Here is an 18,511-nt window from a genome sequence, read left to right as displayed (position 1 = left end):
TCTACTGAGAGTTGGGGTGGGGGTATAAGACAGACACAAAGTGCCAAGATCCACTGGAGTGGAGAGATGGCTCAGTGGTTAAAAGAGCTTCCTGCTTTTCCAGAGGACCTAAGTTTGACTCCTAGCACCCAAGTTAGGTGGCTCACAACTACCTATAACTTCAACTCCTGGAAACTCCAACTCATAACTTTATAACTAACACCTCCATACTTCCATATACATAGTTAAAAAAAATTACATATACATAATTAAAAAAAGTTAAGGTGGGGAATGGTGGTGCATGTTTTTAATCTGAGCCCTGAGGGCCGGCAGAGGGAGACAGGCAGATATCTATCAGTTCAGGCTAGAATTCCAGGGAAGCCAGAGATACATAGTCTCAAATAAAACAAACAAGATTAGGCTAATATCTACTCTGAACATATTCATACGATACTCTCAAACCAACCAACAAACAAAAAATAATGAAAAAGTCACAGAAAAGCTGATGACCATGAGAAAAGGGTATGAGATTTCAATGTTCTATGGCATACTTAAGGGCAGCCCATAAAGAGAATTGCCAGGACCTCCATCATGGAACATGTGGGAGGATTCTGGCGTTTCTACATACTATTCTCAGCAGCCTCAATATACAGCACACAGTACATCCAACCTCAAGGAGACCTGAAGGGTATCTTTGGGAAAATAAACGTCGTTAATTATATTTCTTTTCCTTCTTTCTTTCTTTCTTTCTTTCTTTCTTTCTTTCTTTCTCTCTCTCTCTCTCCCTCTCTCTCTCTCTCTTTCTGTTTGAGACAGGGTTTCTCTGTGTAGCCCTGGGTGTCCTGGACTCACTTTGTAGACTAGGCTGGCCTCAAATTCACAGAGATCTGAGTACCTCTTCCTCCCGAGTGCTGAAAACAAAGGTGTGCATCACCACACCAGCTTAATTAGATTTCTAATGACAGCACTTCCTCATTCCCCTTAATACTATATTAAAAATATAGTTTTCAATGTTATGGTTTGAATTTTAAAAATGTCCTAGGCTCATGTGTTTGGTCATGTTGTCCCCAGTTGCTGGTGCTGCTTTGGGAGGTTGTGGGGCCCTGGAAGATGAAGATGGATCAGTGAAGGTGGGCCTCTGGGGGTTATGGCCCTAACTGTGGTCCTTCTCTCTCTGCTTCTCGATCTGCTGTGAGAATCAGCAGGTGCAAGCCCCCACCACCAAGAACTGGACATTACCTGCCATGCCTCTCCCACAATGTCCTCTGAAACCATGATCCCAAATTAATCTTCTCTCCCTTAAGGTAGCTTCTGACAGGTTTTGTATCAGAGCAAGGGGAAAAGAACTAATGTAGCTCTTTTTATGATGGAAAAGGAAGAGCACGACAGTAAGATAAACCTTGGGTAGAAAGGAAGCAGAACAGGCACCAGGGCATGGGGATGAAAACCTCCATGTCTCTGGGCTTGGTCTAAGCCTAGATTATATACTAAGTGCAGAAGAGAAGAACAGGAGTCAACTATCACACCTTAGTGCAAGCACTGGATAGACAGGGAGCCGGGAGGAAGACCTAAGAAAATCACTGACAGTGCGGAATGCTGGGGGCATTCCTATAATTGTACCCAGGATGCTCAGGCAGGAGGATCAAATCATCTACAGCTAGAGAAGAAGTTTGAGGTCAGCCTAGGCTATGAGAGATGCAGAAAGGAAAAGGAAAAGAAAATAAGTTTTTTAAAATACAAACCAAAAAGAAAAGACATAGTCACATGGTGGTGGTGGTGCACACCTTTGATCCCAGCACTTGGGAGGCAGAGGCAGGCAGATCTCTGAGTTCAAGGCCAGCCTGGTCTATAGATTGATTCCCAGAACAGCCATGGCTACACAGATAAACCCAGTCTTGAAAAACAAACAGGGGCTGGAGAGATGGCTTACAGATTAAGAGCACTGGCTGCTTTTCCACATGTCCTGAGTTCAATTCTCAGCAACTACATGGTGGATCACGGTCTATAATGAGATCTGGTACCCTTTGCTGGTGTTCAGGCATAATGCAGACAGAACACTGTATACATAATAAATAAATAAGTAAATAAATAAATTTTGAAAAAAGAAAAACAAACAAACAAAAGACATAGCATAGGTTTGGTAGCACATATCAGACCCTTTCTTAAAAGGAGAAGAAAACAAAACAACCAAAATGCAGGACAGGCTAGGTATGCTGGTAGATTTATCATCCCAGCACTTGGGAGCTGGAGAGATGGTTAAGAACACTGGATGGTCTTCCAAAGGACCCAGGTTCAGTTCCTAGCGCCCATCTGGCAGTTCACAATTTAAATTTGGATCCCTGTATCCGATGCCCTCTTCTGTGGCCACTGCCTGTATGTAGTGCACAGGCATACAAGTAGGCAAAACACTCATAAAATAAAATAAAATAAAATAAAATAAAATAAAATAAAAATAAATGCCCATCTCTAGAAACAATTATCCTAGTACTTGTAAAGTTGAAGCAAGAAGACTGCAAGTTCAAGACCACCCTGGGCTAAATGGTAACGTCCTGTCTCAAAATCAAATCCAAAGGCAAAATCAAGCCAAAATAAAAACAAAATGACAAAAATACAAATAAATTTTCGAGGATCACTGGCTAGCTGGGCACAGTGGTGCATGCCTGTAATCCCAGCACTTGGGAAGTCAGAGGCAGGTATATAGCTCTATGAATTTGAGGACAGTCTGGTCTACAAAACAAGCCCAGGACAGCCAAGCTACACAGAAAAACTCTGTCTTGAAGGAATAAAAAAAGAAAAAAAAAAAAAAAATCAAACCTGCTGGCTAAAATCTGCAAGGGAAACACTGATGAAGTCAGGTGGCTACAAACAGTAAATTAAAACAAAAACCATTCAGGACCCAGATGTAACAGCATATGACTGTAACCCCAGAACTCAGGAGGCAGAGGCAAGTGAACTTCTGTGAGTTCAAGGCCAGCTGGGTCTACAGACTGAGTTCCAGGACAGCCAGAGCTACATAGTAAGACCCTGCCTTGAAAAAGAAAGGAAGAAAGAAAACACAGACAGACCGACTTGGGAGGCCGGAATATAGCTCAGTGTTGGAGTATTTGACCATTTGACCAGAATGCATGAAGCTCTGGGTTCATCAAATAGAGCAAGAAAGAAAAAGGCGGCAAACATCTGGAAAAATGAATATACTGAGCAAAATTAAGTTGAAGTACGTTTTTATGCACAGTAGTATAAGCCCTATTACTTAAATTAACTGCTCAAAGATCAGGGAAACAGTGCCATCTGTGAGACTTTCTGCTTTTAAGAACGGATTTGGCTGTTTTGGAGTCCTGACAGTCCCAAATGTACTCTACATTTGAGGCAGTTGCTAATGATAAGGTTCTTTGGCGCCCCCTACTGTTCAAAACATGCTTGAGTCATGTCAATTTAATGTTTAAAGATTTTTTTTAGAAATTTAATACATATATATGTTCACTTGTGCACACAAACCCCTCAACATGGCACAAATCAAAACCACAGTCAAACACACTTGCTTATCTTGAGTTCAATGGTCTAGAAGAAATGCTTCAGAAAAAGCCAAAATAGATTATCCACGCTCACCATCCAATCAAAACAAAAACTAGTATTTTAGGGTTTCTTCACTTAAAAAAAAAAAAAAAGCAAACATTTTTGTTGTGTTTTGTTTTGTAGCCCTGGCAGGTCGGGAACTTGCTTTGTAGACCAGGCTGGCCTCCAACTGACAGAGATCTGCCTGCCTCTGCTAGGTGTGCCCTGTCAGGCCCAACCTACTAAAGGCAAAGTTGATGAGGACCTTATACTTCCTCCCCTGAACTTCGATGACAACTGTTTCCCCCCAAAAATGTAGGTGTGCTGCTTCCCCATACACTAGAAGGCAAGCCATCTCCAAATGCTTCTGTTTCTGACCTATCCCTATTCTCCCTCCAAGGGCTATATGTAAGTTTCAGTTCAGCCTGGGACTGCACTCAAAACAAAACAGAAGTATACAACACAAGCCTCTCCTTGGAGGCAGAGAAGGTAGGACTGTGAGTTGAAGGAGCCTGAGCTGCCACTAGTCTGTCCAAGAGAGTCCTTTCTCTACATGTCTAAATTACTATCACCTGTCTTCAGTCAGGAGGATATAGCACCTGTTACAACAGCAAGCAAGCATCTATACACAAGAAAGACTCAATACTTACCTGCTCCTGAAATTGCTTCTGAGACAAGCAATCAATTAAGTCTACACAGCCCAGAAGACAACCTGAAGGATAATCGTTTGGAAACTGCACATCTGAATAGAAAACAAAAGGATTGGATAAATGTCTTCTTCGTAACCCTGGAACTGGGGAATCTGCTTTCAATTCTGAATACATAACATTTTCTACCATTTATTTGACAAGCAAAGGAAAACAGTGAAGTTTTTTATATGACACAACTGCTTGTATTTTAGCAAAAACCTAGCGAGTGACTAGCTGAGTTTACCATCCACATACTAAACTTTTACTATGGAAAACCTTCCATTTACCCTCAAGGTTCAAGGAATCTACAAGTTAATTCCAAACAAATTAATTCTAATGTACTCAAAGCTGGATAGGATTAGAGTTTGGTGGTGTGATGCTTAGCTCTAACTCTCAACCTAACCTACAATTACATAGGAAGAATCTCAACAAGAGGCGTCACCAGTAAGTTGGCCTGTGGGGATGTGTGTGGCATGTGTGTGGTGGGGGGGGGTCTTAGAAGGTAACTGATGTAGGAGACCCAGCCCACTACAAGCAGCAGCACTATTCTCTCAGGAGGATCCCGAATTGCGTGAGAGCGGACAAATGAACTGAGGAACAGCCAGCTGAGCACCTGGCTCTCTGCTCTTGCCTCGGGATGTGATGGAGGACTTGCTTCAAGCTCTTGCCACAGTGACGTCCCTAAAATAACGGGCTGAAACCTGGTATTATGAGCTAAAACAAACCCTTTCTTCTCTAAGTTGGTTTGGGTTGGAGAATTTTATCACAGCCAAAGAAATAAAACTAGAACAGGAGGTACAGTGTTTTAGAAGAAAAAAAGAAAGAAATGTAAAGCAGCTATATGTGATGAGAAAAACCAAACATAAAAGTGTGATAAAACAAAAGAAGAAAAAATGTTAGAAAACTAAGTTTAAATGAAGCCAGTCATAGCCACCAAAACATAAATATAAACATAAACATAAACATGGGGTTTTGTTTTGTGAGACAGGATTTTCCTGTGTAGCCTGGCTGTCCTGGATCTAGCTCTGTAGACCGGGCTGGCCTCTAACTCAGAGATCTGACTGCCTTTGCCTCCCATGCCCTGGGACGTGCATCACCACTGCCAGCTCAGAAATGATTTTTAAGGAACTATATATTTTGACTCCTAGTGACTGCATCAGCTTGGTTTCTTACACACTTTCTAAGGTGGTTCTTGATTATCTTTTCCTTTGTCTTCAAACTATATGGGTCAAAATAAGAGGAAATACAAAGGTTGGAAGTTTTGAGTTGGTTTAATATATTTTTTTAATTTTAATTATATGTATGTATCTAGCTATAGGTACATGAAAGCAGGTGCCCATCTTGGCCAGAGGTGTCTGATCCCACCAGAGCTGGAGTCCCAGGCACTTGCAAGCTGCCCAGCTCAGGCACTGAAGCTGGGTCCTCTGTAAGGACAAGTGTTCTTAACCAGCGAGCCATCTCTCCAGTCTCTCAGATTCTTTGTTTGTTTGTTTTTTGGAGACATGATTTCTCTATGTAGCCCTGGCTACCCTGGGCTCAGTTTGTAGACCATGCTGGCCTAGAACTCACAGTGATTAGCCTGCCTCTGCCTCCCTGAGTGCTGTGATTAAAGGCGTGCACCTCTGGGTGCCCAGCTTTTTTCTTACTTTTCCCCATCTGAGATCCCAGAGAGTAGAGGAGTCACTTACTTTACATCCTCAATAATTAGATGAAGATTTTCTCATGTTACACAATTAAGATTAGTTGGTTGGCTGGGTGTGGTGGTACATGCCTTTCATCCCAGCACTTCAAAGGCAAGAGCAGGTGGATCTATGTGTGTTGGAGGCCTGACTGGACTACATATCAAGTTCTAAACCAACCACAGTACATATAAGACCCTGTTTCAAATAAAATAATAAAATAAAAAGTCCTAGGGGCTGGAGAGATGGCTCAGAGGTTAAGAGCAATGGCTGCTCTTCCAGAGGTCCTGAGTTCAATTCCCAGCAACCACATGGTGGCGCACAACCATCTATAATGAGATCTGGTGCCCTCTTGTGCAGCAGTTAAGAGCACTGCCTGCTTTTCCTGAGGACCTGAGTTCATTTCCTAGCACCCACATGGTAGCTCACAACCATCTATCTAGAATACTTAGCTTGAGGGGATCCAACACCCTCTTTTGCCTCCATAGGCACTGAACACACATAGTGTGCACACAACAAGCAGACAAAACTCATAGTTTTTGACAGATGTTCTCACTATGTAGTTCTGGCTAGCCTGGAATTCATTATGAGGATCAGGTAGGCCTCAAACTTAAATCTACCTGCTTCTCCCTCCCACAAGCTGGTATTAAAGCTATGTCCCAACATACTCAGCCTTGCATTTTTAGAGAACTCAATGCTTTGAACAGTCATCTATGACTTGTTACTTGTTACTCAACACCAATAGTCTTAGCCTACCACTTGGGAGGCTGACACAAAAAAACCTGCCTTGAGTTTGAGGTTAGCTTCAACTACATACTGCGTTCCAGGGTAGCTAGGCTAGACAGAGAGACCCTGTCTCAAAATCAAATTAATGTAAAGTTTAAAAGTCTTTTTAATACAAGAAAGCCAAAGGAAGAAGGAAACAGAAGAAGATGAGCACTAAGGGCTTCTCTGCACAAACTGAAACTGAAAACCAAGTATGTATGTGTTATTACCTTTTCCACGAAGAAGACGATAGGTAGCCTGGAGTTCTGAGACTTCTTGAGGGGAAGGTTTTTTGCCTGTGGCTGCTATCCAAAGTCTTCCTCTGTGAGGAGTATACCAGGATCTGCCCTCCACCCTTAAACCAAAACCAATGGGAAAGATCTAAATTCTAGGTTCCTTGAAGATCTCATAACATACAGCAAATCTTACAGCAAATCATCTAACTGGACCAAGAGATCTAAAGACTGTAACTCATCAAGAGGCTTTGTGTGTGTGTGTGTGTGTGTGTGTGTGCGTGTGTGTGCAATACTTCTCCCACAATACTCTTCCCTTAAAGTTGAATTGAACCCTGTCAGCTGACCTCTCCCGTCATCACCATCATCAGTCATTTCTCTCAACTCCTACTTGCCACCTGATCTCTATAACTCAGAACTGGAACTGTCACTTGTTTTGGTACTTCTATACCATATGTTTGTAGGAGGACACATATGACACATGGCATTTCTATGTAGTCTAGAGGACAACTTGCAAGAGTTGGTTATATTGTCAGGGGCCAGGTGTGGTGGCAGACACCATTAACCCCAGTAGTTGAGAGGCAGAAGCAGGTGAGTTCAAGGCTAGCCTAGTCTACATAATGAGTTCCAAATTAGGCAGGCATATTTAGTGAGACCCTAGACACTTTGTGTATATGTATATGTGTGTATATGGCACATATGTTCTCAGAGCCCAAAAGAAGGTGCCAGATATAACAGAGGGTTCTGAGCCATCTGACATTTGTTCTGTGATCCTATCTTGAGTCATCTAAAAGTACAGCCAGGGCTCTTAACCATTAAACCATCTCTATAGACCATTTTTTTTTTGTACAGACATTTATTTACTTAAGTGCATATGTGTATATGTATATGCAAATGGAGGTTAGAGGAAACCTTTTGAGAGCTGGTTCTCTTCTTCTACCATGTAGTCTCTGGGAATCATTCTCAGTTTATCAGGCTTGGTAACAAGTGCCTTTACCCCAATCTCATTCTTATAACAGAAAACAGGGCTACGAATATTTTATATTCTTAGTTTCCTGATATAGATTAATTAAAAGTGTCAGATACACTGTCAGTAATTGTTATGGGGAATAAACAAATGTATGTTTTTCCCTTTGGCCAAACAACCTGAAGAGTTGCTGGGAAAAATAGTCCCCTAGGTATGAAAGAATCACCCACTGATTCCTGAGGGTCAATGATTGTGTGATAGATGCTATTCATCCTGTTCATTACTGTGAGCAAAGATGAGTAACACAGAACCTAAAGAGGGGAGAAACGAAAGTACTTTGACTCCAGGAGCTGAGGAGGTTATGCTGTTTCATCTCCTACTTTGGAAAAGGGAGAAAGCAAATGTGAAGCGAATGACAACAGACATAGAAGCCTTGACTGTCCTTGAAGAGAAGCAGATTCATGTTTCTCTGCACTAACAGCACTGCACACATGGATATGAAGCAACAGAGCCAAAGCAAGAAAGCATGACCTTTGGTGGGAGAAAATGCCTGCTATACCTCAGTAAATAAAGAAGAGAAATGACAGTTAATAGCAAAACCTGTGTGATACAAAGGACTAAGTCTAAATTTTAAAACATTTTCTTTCCACAAAGTAGAGTAATAACTAAAGCCTTAACAGGAGAGTACATGAACACTTGGAAAACCTCAAGTCTAGTTTTGTAATTTAGAGCAACTAGCTTATGTCTGCATTTGTCATCTGTAAAGTTAGTACCAGCCTGGGCTACACAGCTATTCCTTTAGAAACTATAATTCTACTTTTAAAAAAGGGTGTGTGTGTGTGTGTGTGTGTGTGTGTGTGTGTGTAGTATGTGTGTTATTTCTTAGGCATATAAAATTCTAGGAGATAAAAGGAAGAGAAAAATGAGCATGTAGTGTTATGATAAGTGAAATGAAAAACCCAAGCAAAATATATGAAACAATCTCTCTTGTAATAATTCATATAGGAGAAACAATAGAAATAACCCTGTCAAGCCAGACTCGGCGGCACATACCTTTAATCCTAGCACTCGGGAGGCAAAGGCAGGTGGTGCTCTGTGAATTGGAATTTGAGACCAGCCTGGTCTGCACAGTAGTAAGTTCCAGGACAGCCAGGGTTCAATAGAGAAACTGTGTCTCAAAAGAAAAAGAAAGAAAAGATTCCAAAGCACTAATGAATGGCAGCTAATAACTGTTTCTAGGTAGTGAAATTATATATGATCTCTTTCTACTTCTCTTTGTTCATTTTACAGTCTTACATTTCCATGTATCCAAGTGAAGAAAAGGAGAGTTTAAAATATGAATTAAGAAGAAACACAATAAACCATGGACTGTGGTGTGGTGGTACATGTTTACAATTCTGCTCTCGGGGGCAAAAGGAGGATTTTGGCAAGTTTGAGGCCAGTCTGGGCTACATAGAGAGACTTCCTCAAAGACTGCCTGGACCAGGAATGTACTCAGTGGTCCTGGGCTTACCTAGCATGGACGAGCCCTTGAATTTTATACCTGGCACTAGAAAAAAAAAATCACAACAACAAACAAAACCCAACATCAACAGATGATCCTGGGGTACAGGGCAACAGGAGAAGACTTTCTTATATTGTGTAAGGCTCTGGGTTCACCAAAAAAAGCTTCAAATTACAAATAAGACCAAAGTATGAAGATTGCTGAACAATATATTAAAAATAAAGCCAAGAGTTTTTCCAATAGACTTTCTTTCAAAAATGAAAACACTGGTATTCTGGCTTTCCGGTGAGCACATAATCTTGTCCCTTTTTCTCTTCAGCAGTACTAAGGGTTAATCCAGGATCTTCTGGACATTATGCAAGCATCCTATCACTAAGCTATACTCCAGCCCTTGATTTTACTAATCGTTCTGAGAAGGGATCTCACTGAGTTGCCCTCTTCAGACTCGCCAGCCTTCAGCCACAGACTCCTGAGATTAGAGGTATGTGTCACCATACTTCCATTTGTTTCTAAAGCTGTTCAGCCAAAAAAAGTTGATTGAACTTTCAAAATTTAATTAAAACAACAAAACAAGTCTTAAAAAACAAAACTGAAAAAAAAAAAAAAAAAACAAAACCAACCAACCAACCAACCAACCAACAAAAAAAGAACCTATCATCAATTTTTAAAAATATATTTATTTCACTCCATGTGTGTGCATGATGTATGTGTGCTAATGTACTGCAGAAGCCGGAAGAAGGCATCAGATACCCCGATAACTGGAGTTATTATGTATATAGTGTTCTGCCTGCATGACAGAAGAGGGCATCAGATCTCTTTACAGATGGTTGTGAGCTACCATGTGATGGCTGGGAATTGAACTCAGGACCTTTGGAAGAGCAGCCAGTGCTCTCAACCTCTGAGCCATCTCTCCAGTCCCTCCGATAACTGGAGTTATGGATAGCTGCAAGCCACCACGTGGGTGACAGGAACCAAACCTAGGTGCTTTACAAGGGCAAGAAGTGCTCTTCACTGCTGAGCCACCTCTCTATCCTCAAGTAAGTTTTCACATGTGTGTATATTTTAAATTGTATTTTCTTATTATTGCATATATGTCTGTGAGTATGTCAAGTGTAAGTAAGCACAGCATTGGTGCAGGTGTGAAGGTTAGAGGATAACTTTTAGGAGCTGCTTCTCTCCTTATTGTACTCAAGCCAACAGGCTTATGTAGCAAGTGCCTTTGCCAGCTGAGCCATCTTTCCAGCTCTCTTTTCTTTATTGGCATAGATTTTGCTAATGTACGTTAGGCTGGACCACAACTCACAATCCTCCTGTCTCTGCCTCTTAAATGCTCTGATTACAAGTCTGTGTCACCATACTTGGCCCTGTTTAAAGCTAATATGCACTGAATAATAGAAGTCATCAGTAGACAGGTACTAATAAGCACCAATGATAATTCTAACTCAAATGTGTATCATATCACTCTAAGACCTTGACTATCAATTTTTACCTTTTAATCCCTCTGACAAGCAGGGAAGCCCAGGGCTGATGCATAGAGAGACACCAGCCACCATCAAAGCCTTCCTGGAATTCCTGGTCCTGGATTCGCAGCTGGTGTTGATGTAAGCTGAGCTCTAGTCTTGGTCCTGCTGAGAGTGAAGTCTTCTTCTGAGGGGCTGAGCCAGTGTTGTCTACCCACTGCACAAGACAGAACACAACAAAACACAAACAGTTCTGCTGACAAGGGAAGAATCTGGGGAAGGTGAACCGAAACAATTATGCTGGTAAAAAGAAATCACATGAGCTTTTTTTTTTTTTTTTTTTTGAGAAAAGATTTCATGCCTTGAACTCAGTATGCAGCAGAGACCTTGAATTCCTGATTGTCTTGCTACCACCTCCCAAGTGCTCAGATTACAAGTTTATGTCATTGTTCAGGAAGCTTTTGTTTGTTTGTTTCAAGACAGCTTCTCTGTATAGCCCTGGCTGTCCTGAAACTCACTTTGTGACCAGGCTGGTCTCAAACTCACAGAGATCCTCCTTTCTCTGCCTTCCAAATGCTGGGATAAAAGCCATGAGCCATCACTGGCTGGGCTTTTTTTGTTTTTATTTTTAAGAAAAAATTATCTCGGGGGCCTGGAGAGATGGCTCAGAGTTTAAAACACTGGCTGCTCTTCCAGAAGTCCTAAATGCAATTTCCAGCAACAACATGGTAGCTCACAACCATCTATGCGATCTGGTGCCCTCTTCTGGCATGCAAGTGTACATGCAGACAGAACATTGTATACATAGTAAATAAATCTTAAAAAGAAAAATTATCCCATCTTTAAAACAAGATCAAAAAGAGTTGAAATGTTATAAATTCTTAGAGGAGTCCCATATATGGCTACAGTGTTGCATCATTTTGTTTGTTTATTAAAATAGAATCTCATTATGCAACTCTACCTGACCTGGAAAACACAGGTTGGCCTTGAACTCAGAGACATGCTAACTGAAGCACTAAGTAAAAAGGCTGAACCACCACATCTAGTTCATTGTTTTTTGCTGCTGTTGTTTAGTTTTTAAAATTACATTTCATTCATTCATTTTGGGGCTGGAGCGGGGCATGCATACCACAGCACCCACACGGAAGTCATAGGATAAGCTGTGGAAGTAGATGTTCTCACGTCATCAGGCTTGAAGTCAAGCACCTTTATCTCCTAAACCATCATTCCAGCCCAAAATGTCCCAACCTAAAGGATAAATACAATGCTGAACTCTCTACAATGCTACCTTCTTCTAGAAAAAGCATAATGACTAAGACAAAAGAGTTATAATTATTTCCACTTTATACTTCTTAATGATCTATGTTTGATTCTGGATAATTTTTCAAGATGGGTTCAACATTTTAGTCTGTAATTCTTCATGTCATACTTCAGAGTCTCATATTGGTACTACAGAAAGCTAAACTGGCAGTGGTGGCACATGCCTTTAATCCCAGCACTGGGAGGCAGAAGCAGGTGGATCCTTGAGTTTGAGTCCAGCCTGGCCTACAGAGTGAGTTCCAGGACAGCCAAAGCTACACAGAAAAACTTGTCTCTAAAAAAAATAAAACAGAGAGAGAGGGTGTTGGAGTAGCAGTTCTGACTATTGATCGAACAAAATATTCTATTACTCTGAAATGAACAATTTGTACCCTAAAAGATGTGAAACACTACTGTAAACAGGGTTTACCAGAGGATACCAGATCTCATTATAGATAGTTGTGAGCTACCTTGTGGTTGCTGGGAATTGAACTCAAGAACCTCTGGAAGAGCAGACAGTGCTCTTAACCCTATAAAAAGGAACAGAGAATCACAAGTATTCAATTCAATTAGAAGATGCAGGCAATTGTAGGAGACTAACAAGTTGTGGCAATAAAGAAAAATGGCTAATGCTTCTTTCAAAGCAAGAAGACCAATGGCTCCAAGATGCTTTCTCCTAACCCAGCGCTGGAGATTAAACTCAGGACTTCATACATAGTCAAGCACTCTATTACTGAATATCTATCTATCTATCTATCTATCTATCTATCTTAATATCTCCCAGGCCCTAAAACCACACTCATTATGTACTACCACAAGATGTAAGATAGAAAGTGATAGAAGGTCCCAATGTCAATTTCTGGCCTCCACACACATGTACACATGATGCACACACATATACAGTCCTACACATGAAACATATATACACAAAGGCATATACCATACCTGAAAACATACAAAAACACATATAACTTCATAAAAATGTTTAAATGATAATATTCAGAAGATAATACAGATCATCTTATCACCAAAAATGTTTTGATAAAAATTAGAAAAACATTAGACCAGAGTAAGCATTGATTGGCATGTTAAGAGGGACTTGTATCTAAGGCCTATAGAACATACATACTTGAAAGAAGAACTATTTGGGATCAAAACTGACTTATCAATTAGAGAACACATTCACTAACCTGGGGAGGGGCCTGGGACAGGTTGGGATTTACCAGAACTCCCAAAGGTGCTTCAGATCTGTCCAACGTGCTGAGTGGCTGGTTCAAAGTTCCACTTGCAATGGCCTGTATTGTCTCGTCTAGTCTGTGGTAACAAACCAAAGGAGGCAGTAACTGGTAATCTTCTATGCTCACAGTGTCCAAACTTACCACATGCAACCTTTTAGTAGTAATAAAAATTGGAATTGAAAGTTTTATTTGGCTGCGCAAGGTGGTGCACACCTGTAATCTCAGAACTCTGGGAGGCAGAGGCAGAAGGATCACTGTGAGTTTCAGATCAACCTGGTCTACAAAGTGAGTTCAGGACAGCCAAGGCTATACAGGGAAAACCTGTCTCAAAAAACAAACAAAACAAAATAAGGTTTTTTTTGTTTGTTTGTTTTGGTTATTGTTGTTTTCGAGATAGGTTTTAAAAAAATATGTATTTATTATGTATACAGTATTCTGTCTGCATGTACACCTACACAGCAAAAGAGGGCACCAGATCCCAGTATAGATCCCATACCTATACTAGTATGGGTGCTGGGAATTGAACTCAGAACCTCTGGAAGAGCAGACAGTGCTCTTAACCTCTGAGCTAGCTCTCCAGCCCTGAAAAAAAAAGTTTTATATGTAGACATAAATAACCTTCCCTGCTCCCAACCTCACCTTCTTTTTGTACCAAGAATTCTAAGGAAAACAGATAAGGCACACTACTCTTTTGTCTCTGTAACAAGGTCAATCACACGCCAAGATTAGAAAAGATGACCAGTACTAACCTGGCCCACAGAAGAGGATTCTGGAGCCCCTCATCTAGTAAAGGGACTACAGCTATTCTGCTACTGAGGAGTCCCTTTTTCTACTCCTCCACACTAATCTCAACTCTATCCTTAGTTTAAGTTGCAAAAGGTCTTGTTTCTGTTTTTAAAAAATTTATGTACAGCCAATGTGGTAGTTCATGCCTTCATTCCCAGCACTCAGGAGGCAGAAGCAGGTGGATCAAAGAGTGAGTTCCAGAACAGCCAGGACTACATAGAGAGACCCTGCCTCAAACAAACAAATAAACAAAACTCCCAAAACAATGTATGTTGATGTGTCTATGTGTGAATGGATTTCTTGGAGCTGAAGTTAGAGGTGGTTGTGAGCCACCCAAAGACAGTACTGAGAGCTGAGCTTGGGTCTTCTACAAGCACAATACAGGCTCTTACCCAGACACTGCTCTAGTTCCAACACTCAGAAGTTTTAAAGAAGCCCCTTTCTTGTGCACCACAAAAGTGATTGTTTTTCTCAAGTCTTGCATCTACTCTGTGAATAATCACTACAAACACACACACAGAGAAACAGAGACACTTAAACAGAGACTGTGTGTGAAATCCTTGGGCTTTTAAGATATCATACCCTTTCCAGGCATAGTGGTGCATCTCTTCTAGTCCCAACACTCGGGAGGCAGAGGCAGTCAGACCTCTGAATTCCAGGCCAGCCTTAGTGAGCTCCAGGTCTGCCAGAGCTATGTAATGAGACCCTGTCTCAAACAAAACAAAACAAAACAAAACAAAACAAAACAAAACAAAACAAAACAAAACATCCTATCTTTGCAGGCCACTGGCTCCATGAATAATATGCCTAACTATATATCAGGAAGGAACAATAGCCTAACCCAAAGAAGAGTTTTTGTTGTTTTGGTTTTTTGGTTTTTCAAGACACTGTCTCTCTAGTAGTCCTGGCTGTCCTGGAACTCACTCTGTAGACCAGGCTCGCCTCAAACTCAGAGATACACCTGTCCGTGCTAGGATTATAGGCATGAGCCACCACTGCCTGGCTGAGAAGGGGGTTCTTATTCCATTCCATTATCATGCTCTACTTCCTGCTGTATTCATAGGCCTTGTTGAATACTTAACAAACATTTTTGAGTGATGGTGATAATTCTGATGCACTGCATAATGCAATTCACCAATTAATAGAAGAGACTGGACTTAATCATGCATTCAAATAAAAAAATACATTTGTTAGAAAATTGTTATATGGGACTGGAGTAATGGCTCAGCAGTTAAGGAGACTGACTGCTCTTCCAGAGGACCCAGTTGTCTTTTCCTGGTGTTAACCACCCATGGTGGTTAACAACTGTGTTCTACTCCAGTTCTAGGGAATCAGACACCCTCTGTGACCTTCACAGGCTCATGGTGCACAGATATGCATACTAGCATGATGCCCATACACATAAAATAAAAATAAATAAAATATCAAAGAAGGAAAGGAAGAAAGAAAACTTTTTACATGCTCTGCAGGTTAAGATTAGGCTGGAGAGATGATTTGTCAGTTAAGTGTGGTTGGTGCTCTTGCAAAGGACCAGAGTGTGGTTCCCAACATCCACACTAAAGGACTCAAAACAATCTATAACTCCCGCTCTAAGGAATCTGACTTCCTATTCTGGCTTTTGTGGGCTCATACATACAAATGTGAATATACACATGTACATGTATGCGCACACACACACACACACACACACACACACAGACTTTTTTAAAAAATTAATTCAACATCTACCCATATATATTTTTTGTTTTGTTTTTTTCAGGCAGGGTCTCTCTAGGTAGTTCTGGTTGTCTTAGAGCTTGTCATATAGACTAGGTTGATCTCTAACTCAGAGATGTGCCTGCCTCTGCCTCCTGAGTTCTGTGATTACATGTGAGTGATACCACACCTGGCCCAGTTTTTAAGTGGAAAAGACATGGCTCTTTCTGTTGAGAAGCTCTGACGTTAGGCATGGCGGTGAATGTCTGCAATTCTATCACTTAGAAAGCTAAACAGTATGCGTCTGAGGTCAGCTTGAAACACACAGCCAGATCCTGTCTCAAAAACCAACTCAACAATAAGGCGGTTTTGAATCTAATGGGCAGGATTAAGACCACTGTATATATGCTGTACCATACATGAAAAGATCCAATATTTATTATAGGATAGACACAATCCAGCTCATGATTATTATTACACCATCTCATGTGTTACACCATGTAGGTTCAAGGGAAAGATAAATATTGGAAAGGTAAAGATATTCAAATAGAAAGGAAAGCAAAACAAAGGCAGAAGCAAAAAAAAAAAAAAAAAAAAAAAGTATGTACTTGCAAAGGCTAGAGGTCAATGTGGGGTGCTGTCCTCTATGAGACAGGATCTCCCACTGAACTTGGAAGCTGCCTGGTTTGATTAGACCAGCTGGCTAGGAAGCTCAAGGTGTCCTCCTCTCTCTGCCTGCACAGCTCTGAGATTACAGGGCTGCTACCGGGCTAGGTTTTTTTGTTTGGTTTGGTTTGTGTTTGGTTTGTTTTGTTTTGTTTTTAATGCAGGTTCTAGGGAATAACCTCAGGTCCTTTTCTTTACATATCAAGCACTTTACCAACTAAATCATTTCGTCATGCCTCACTGATTTACTGTGCTGTCTGAACTGTACCCTTTTGGGGTGTTGTTTTAGGTCTTTGTTTTATTAAGGAGAATAACACATAGCCCAGGCTAGCCTCAAACTTACTTCTCGACCTGGAATTCCTGATCTTCTCTCGTCTTCTCAAAGTGCGAGGGTTATATATGTGTACCACTGTGCCTGGTTTCATAGTTCATTTTGAAAATCCTCAGCTACTCATCTATTTCCTGCTCTAAATTAACAATTATTTTGTATTTTGTTTTTATTATTTGAGGTGCTAGGGATCAAACCCTGGGGCTCAGGGATACTAGGCAAGTGCTATACCACTTTGCTACAGTCCCAGCCTTAAATATTTTATTTATTTCCTTTTTTGTGGTGCTCAAAATTATTATTTTTGTTTTTATTACTTTTTCGTTTGATTTGTGAAACAGAGTCTTGTTTTATGACTCACCCAGATTGTCCTGGGACTCATTATGTCACCCAGGCTACTCTCATACTATGTATCCTGTGCCTTACATCTCTTAAGTGCCATGATTTCAAGCAAATACTACTCTACCATTTTCTTTACTCTACCAAGTAAAGAACTCTACCATTATAAAATTATTGGTGCTCTTTCCTTTCTGCTGCCGCCATGCCAACCATCCAGACTGAGGAAGACAAGGAAACTCTGGGGCCACGTTAGCCACGGTCATGGCCGCATGGGTAAGCACCGCAAACACCCAGGAGGCCTCGGGAATGCTGGAGGCATGCATCACCACAGGATCAACTTTGACAAATATCATCCAGGTGACTTTGGCAAAGTTGGTATGAGGCATTACCACTTAAAAAGGAATCAGAGCTTCTGCCCAACCTTCAACCTGGATAAATTGTGGACACTGGTCAGTGAGCAGACACGGCTCAATGCTGCAAAAAACAAGACTGGGGCTGCTCCTATCATTGATGTTGTGCGATCAGGCTACTACAAAGTTCTGGGGAAGGGCACGCTCCCTAAGCAGCCTGTCATCGTGAAGGCCAAATTCTTCAGCAGAAGAGCTGAAGAGAAGATTAAGGATGTGGGAGGTGCCTGTGTCCTGGTGGCGTAAAGCCAGCCAGGGAGGTTAATTAAATGCTAACATTTTCCAACAAATAAATAAATAAATAAAGTAAAATTATTGGTATGTGTGTTATAGTACCTGAGTTGAAACTGTGACCTTGTGCATGCTAGACAAATGCTCTTATCACTGAGATATATTTGTAGCCCATCATTATTAGCACTATTTTTTAAATTTTATTTTGTGTGTGAGAATGTGCATGCATGCGCAGGCCACAACACGTTTGTGGAGTGGAGTGGCACCCTCCCTCTACCATATGGGGTTCCACAAAGCAAAAGCAAGCTGTCAGGCTTAGCAAGTAGGCCTCTTTACCTGCTGAGCCAACTCACTGGCCCTCCATCATCATTTTTACTTCTTTCTTTTTATCTTTATATGTATAATATGTGCATATGAGATGCATACATGTATGCGTGTGTGAAAGTGAGGGCAGATAGTGTCACAGTATGTATGGAGTCAGAGTACACCTCAGGTGTTGGTCCTCACCCTCCAGCATGATTGAGACAAGTTCTGTTTGCTATTTGCCACTGCACACAGTAGGCTAACTGGCCTGTGAGCTTCAGGAATTCAGCTTTGTTTTCTATGTTGCCATAGGAGTAATGGAATGAAAGACATTCGGAACTTGCACAATGGTTTCACACAGGTGGTGAGGGCCTGACCACGAGTCCCAGGGTTT

The 18,511-nt window shown here is 41.1% G+C and overlaps 2 protein-coding genes across 5 annotated transcripts in view; one reads left to right on the top strand and one right to left on the bottom strand.

The window, feature by feature from the left end:
* Trip4 (thyroid hormone receptor interactor 4) overlaps positions 1 to 18,511 on the bottom strand; it is a 56,758-nt gene that overhangs the window by 18,213 nt on the left and 20,034 nt on the right. For all 4 annotated transcript variants that reach the window (XM_021644230.2, XM_060384870.1, XM_060384871.1 and 1 more), the window contains 4 exons: positions 13,318 to 13,441; positions 10,858 to 11,045; positions 6,895 to 7,019; positions 4,182 to 4,273 (listed from right to left, as the gene is read on the bottom strand). In XM_021644230.2, the coding sequence (XP_021499905.1) occupies positions 4,182 to 4,273; positions 6,895 to 7,019; positions 10,858 to 11,045; positions 13,318 to 13,441 (529 nt within the window). The remainder of the gene's footprint in view (positions 1 to 4,181; positions 4,274 to 6,894; positions 7,020 to 10,857; positions 11,046 to 13,317; positions 13,442 to 18,511) is intronic.
* Positions 17,278 to 17,879, top strand: LOC110552705 (large ribosomal subunit protein uL15-like). The gene has a single exon (XM_060386083.1). The coding sequence runs from the start codon at positions 17,278 to 17,280 to the stop codon at positions 17,827 to 17,829; it is 552 nt and encodes a 183-aa protein (XP_060242066.1). The 3' UTR covers positions 17,830 to 17,879.

The sequence above is a fragment of the Meriones unguiculatus genome, chromosome 6 (assembly GCF_030254825.1).
Source record: "Meriones unguiculatus strain TT.TT164.6M chromosome 6, Bangor_MerUng_6.1, whole genome shotgun sequence".
Classification (NCBI taxonomy): Eukaryota; Metazoa; Chordata; class Mammalia; order Rodentia; family Muridae; genus Meriones; species Meriones unguiculatus.
Note: the sequence above shows the minus strand (reverse complement) of the source record. Positions and strands in the feature narration are given on the sequence as shown.

Coding starts and splice junctions, on each gene's coding strand:
- LOC110552705 (XM_060386083.1), top strand. CDS start 17,278: ATGATTTCAAGCAAATACTACTCTACCATTTTCTTTACTCTACCAAGT.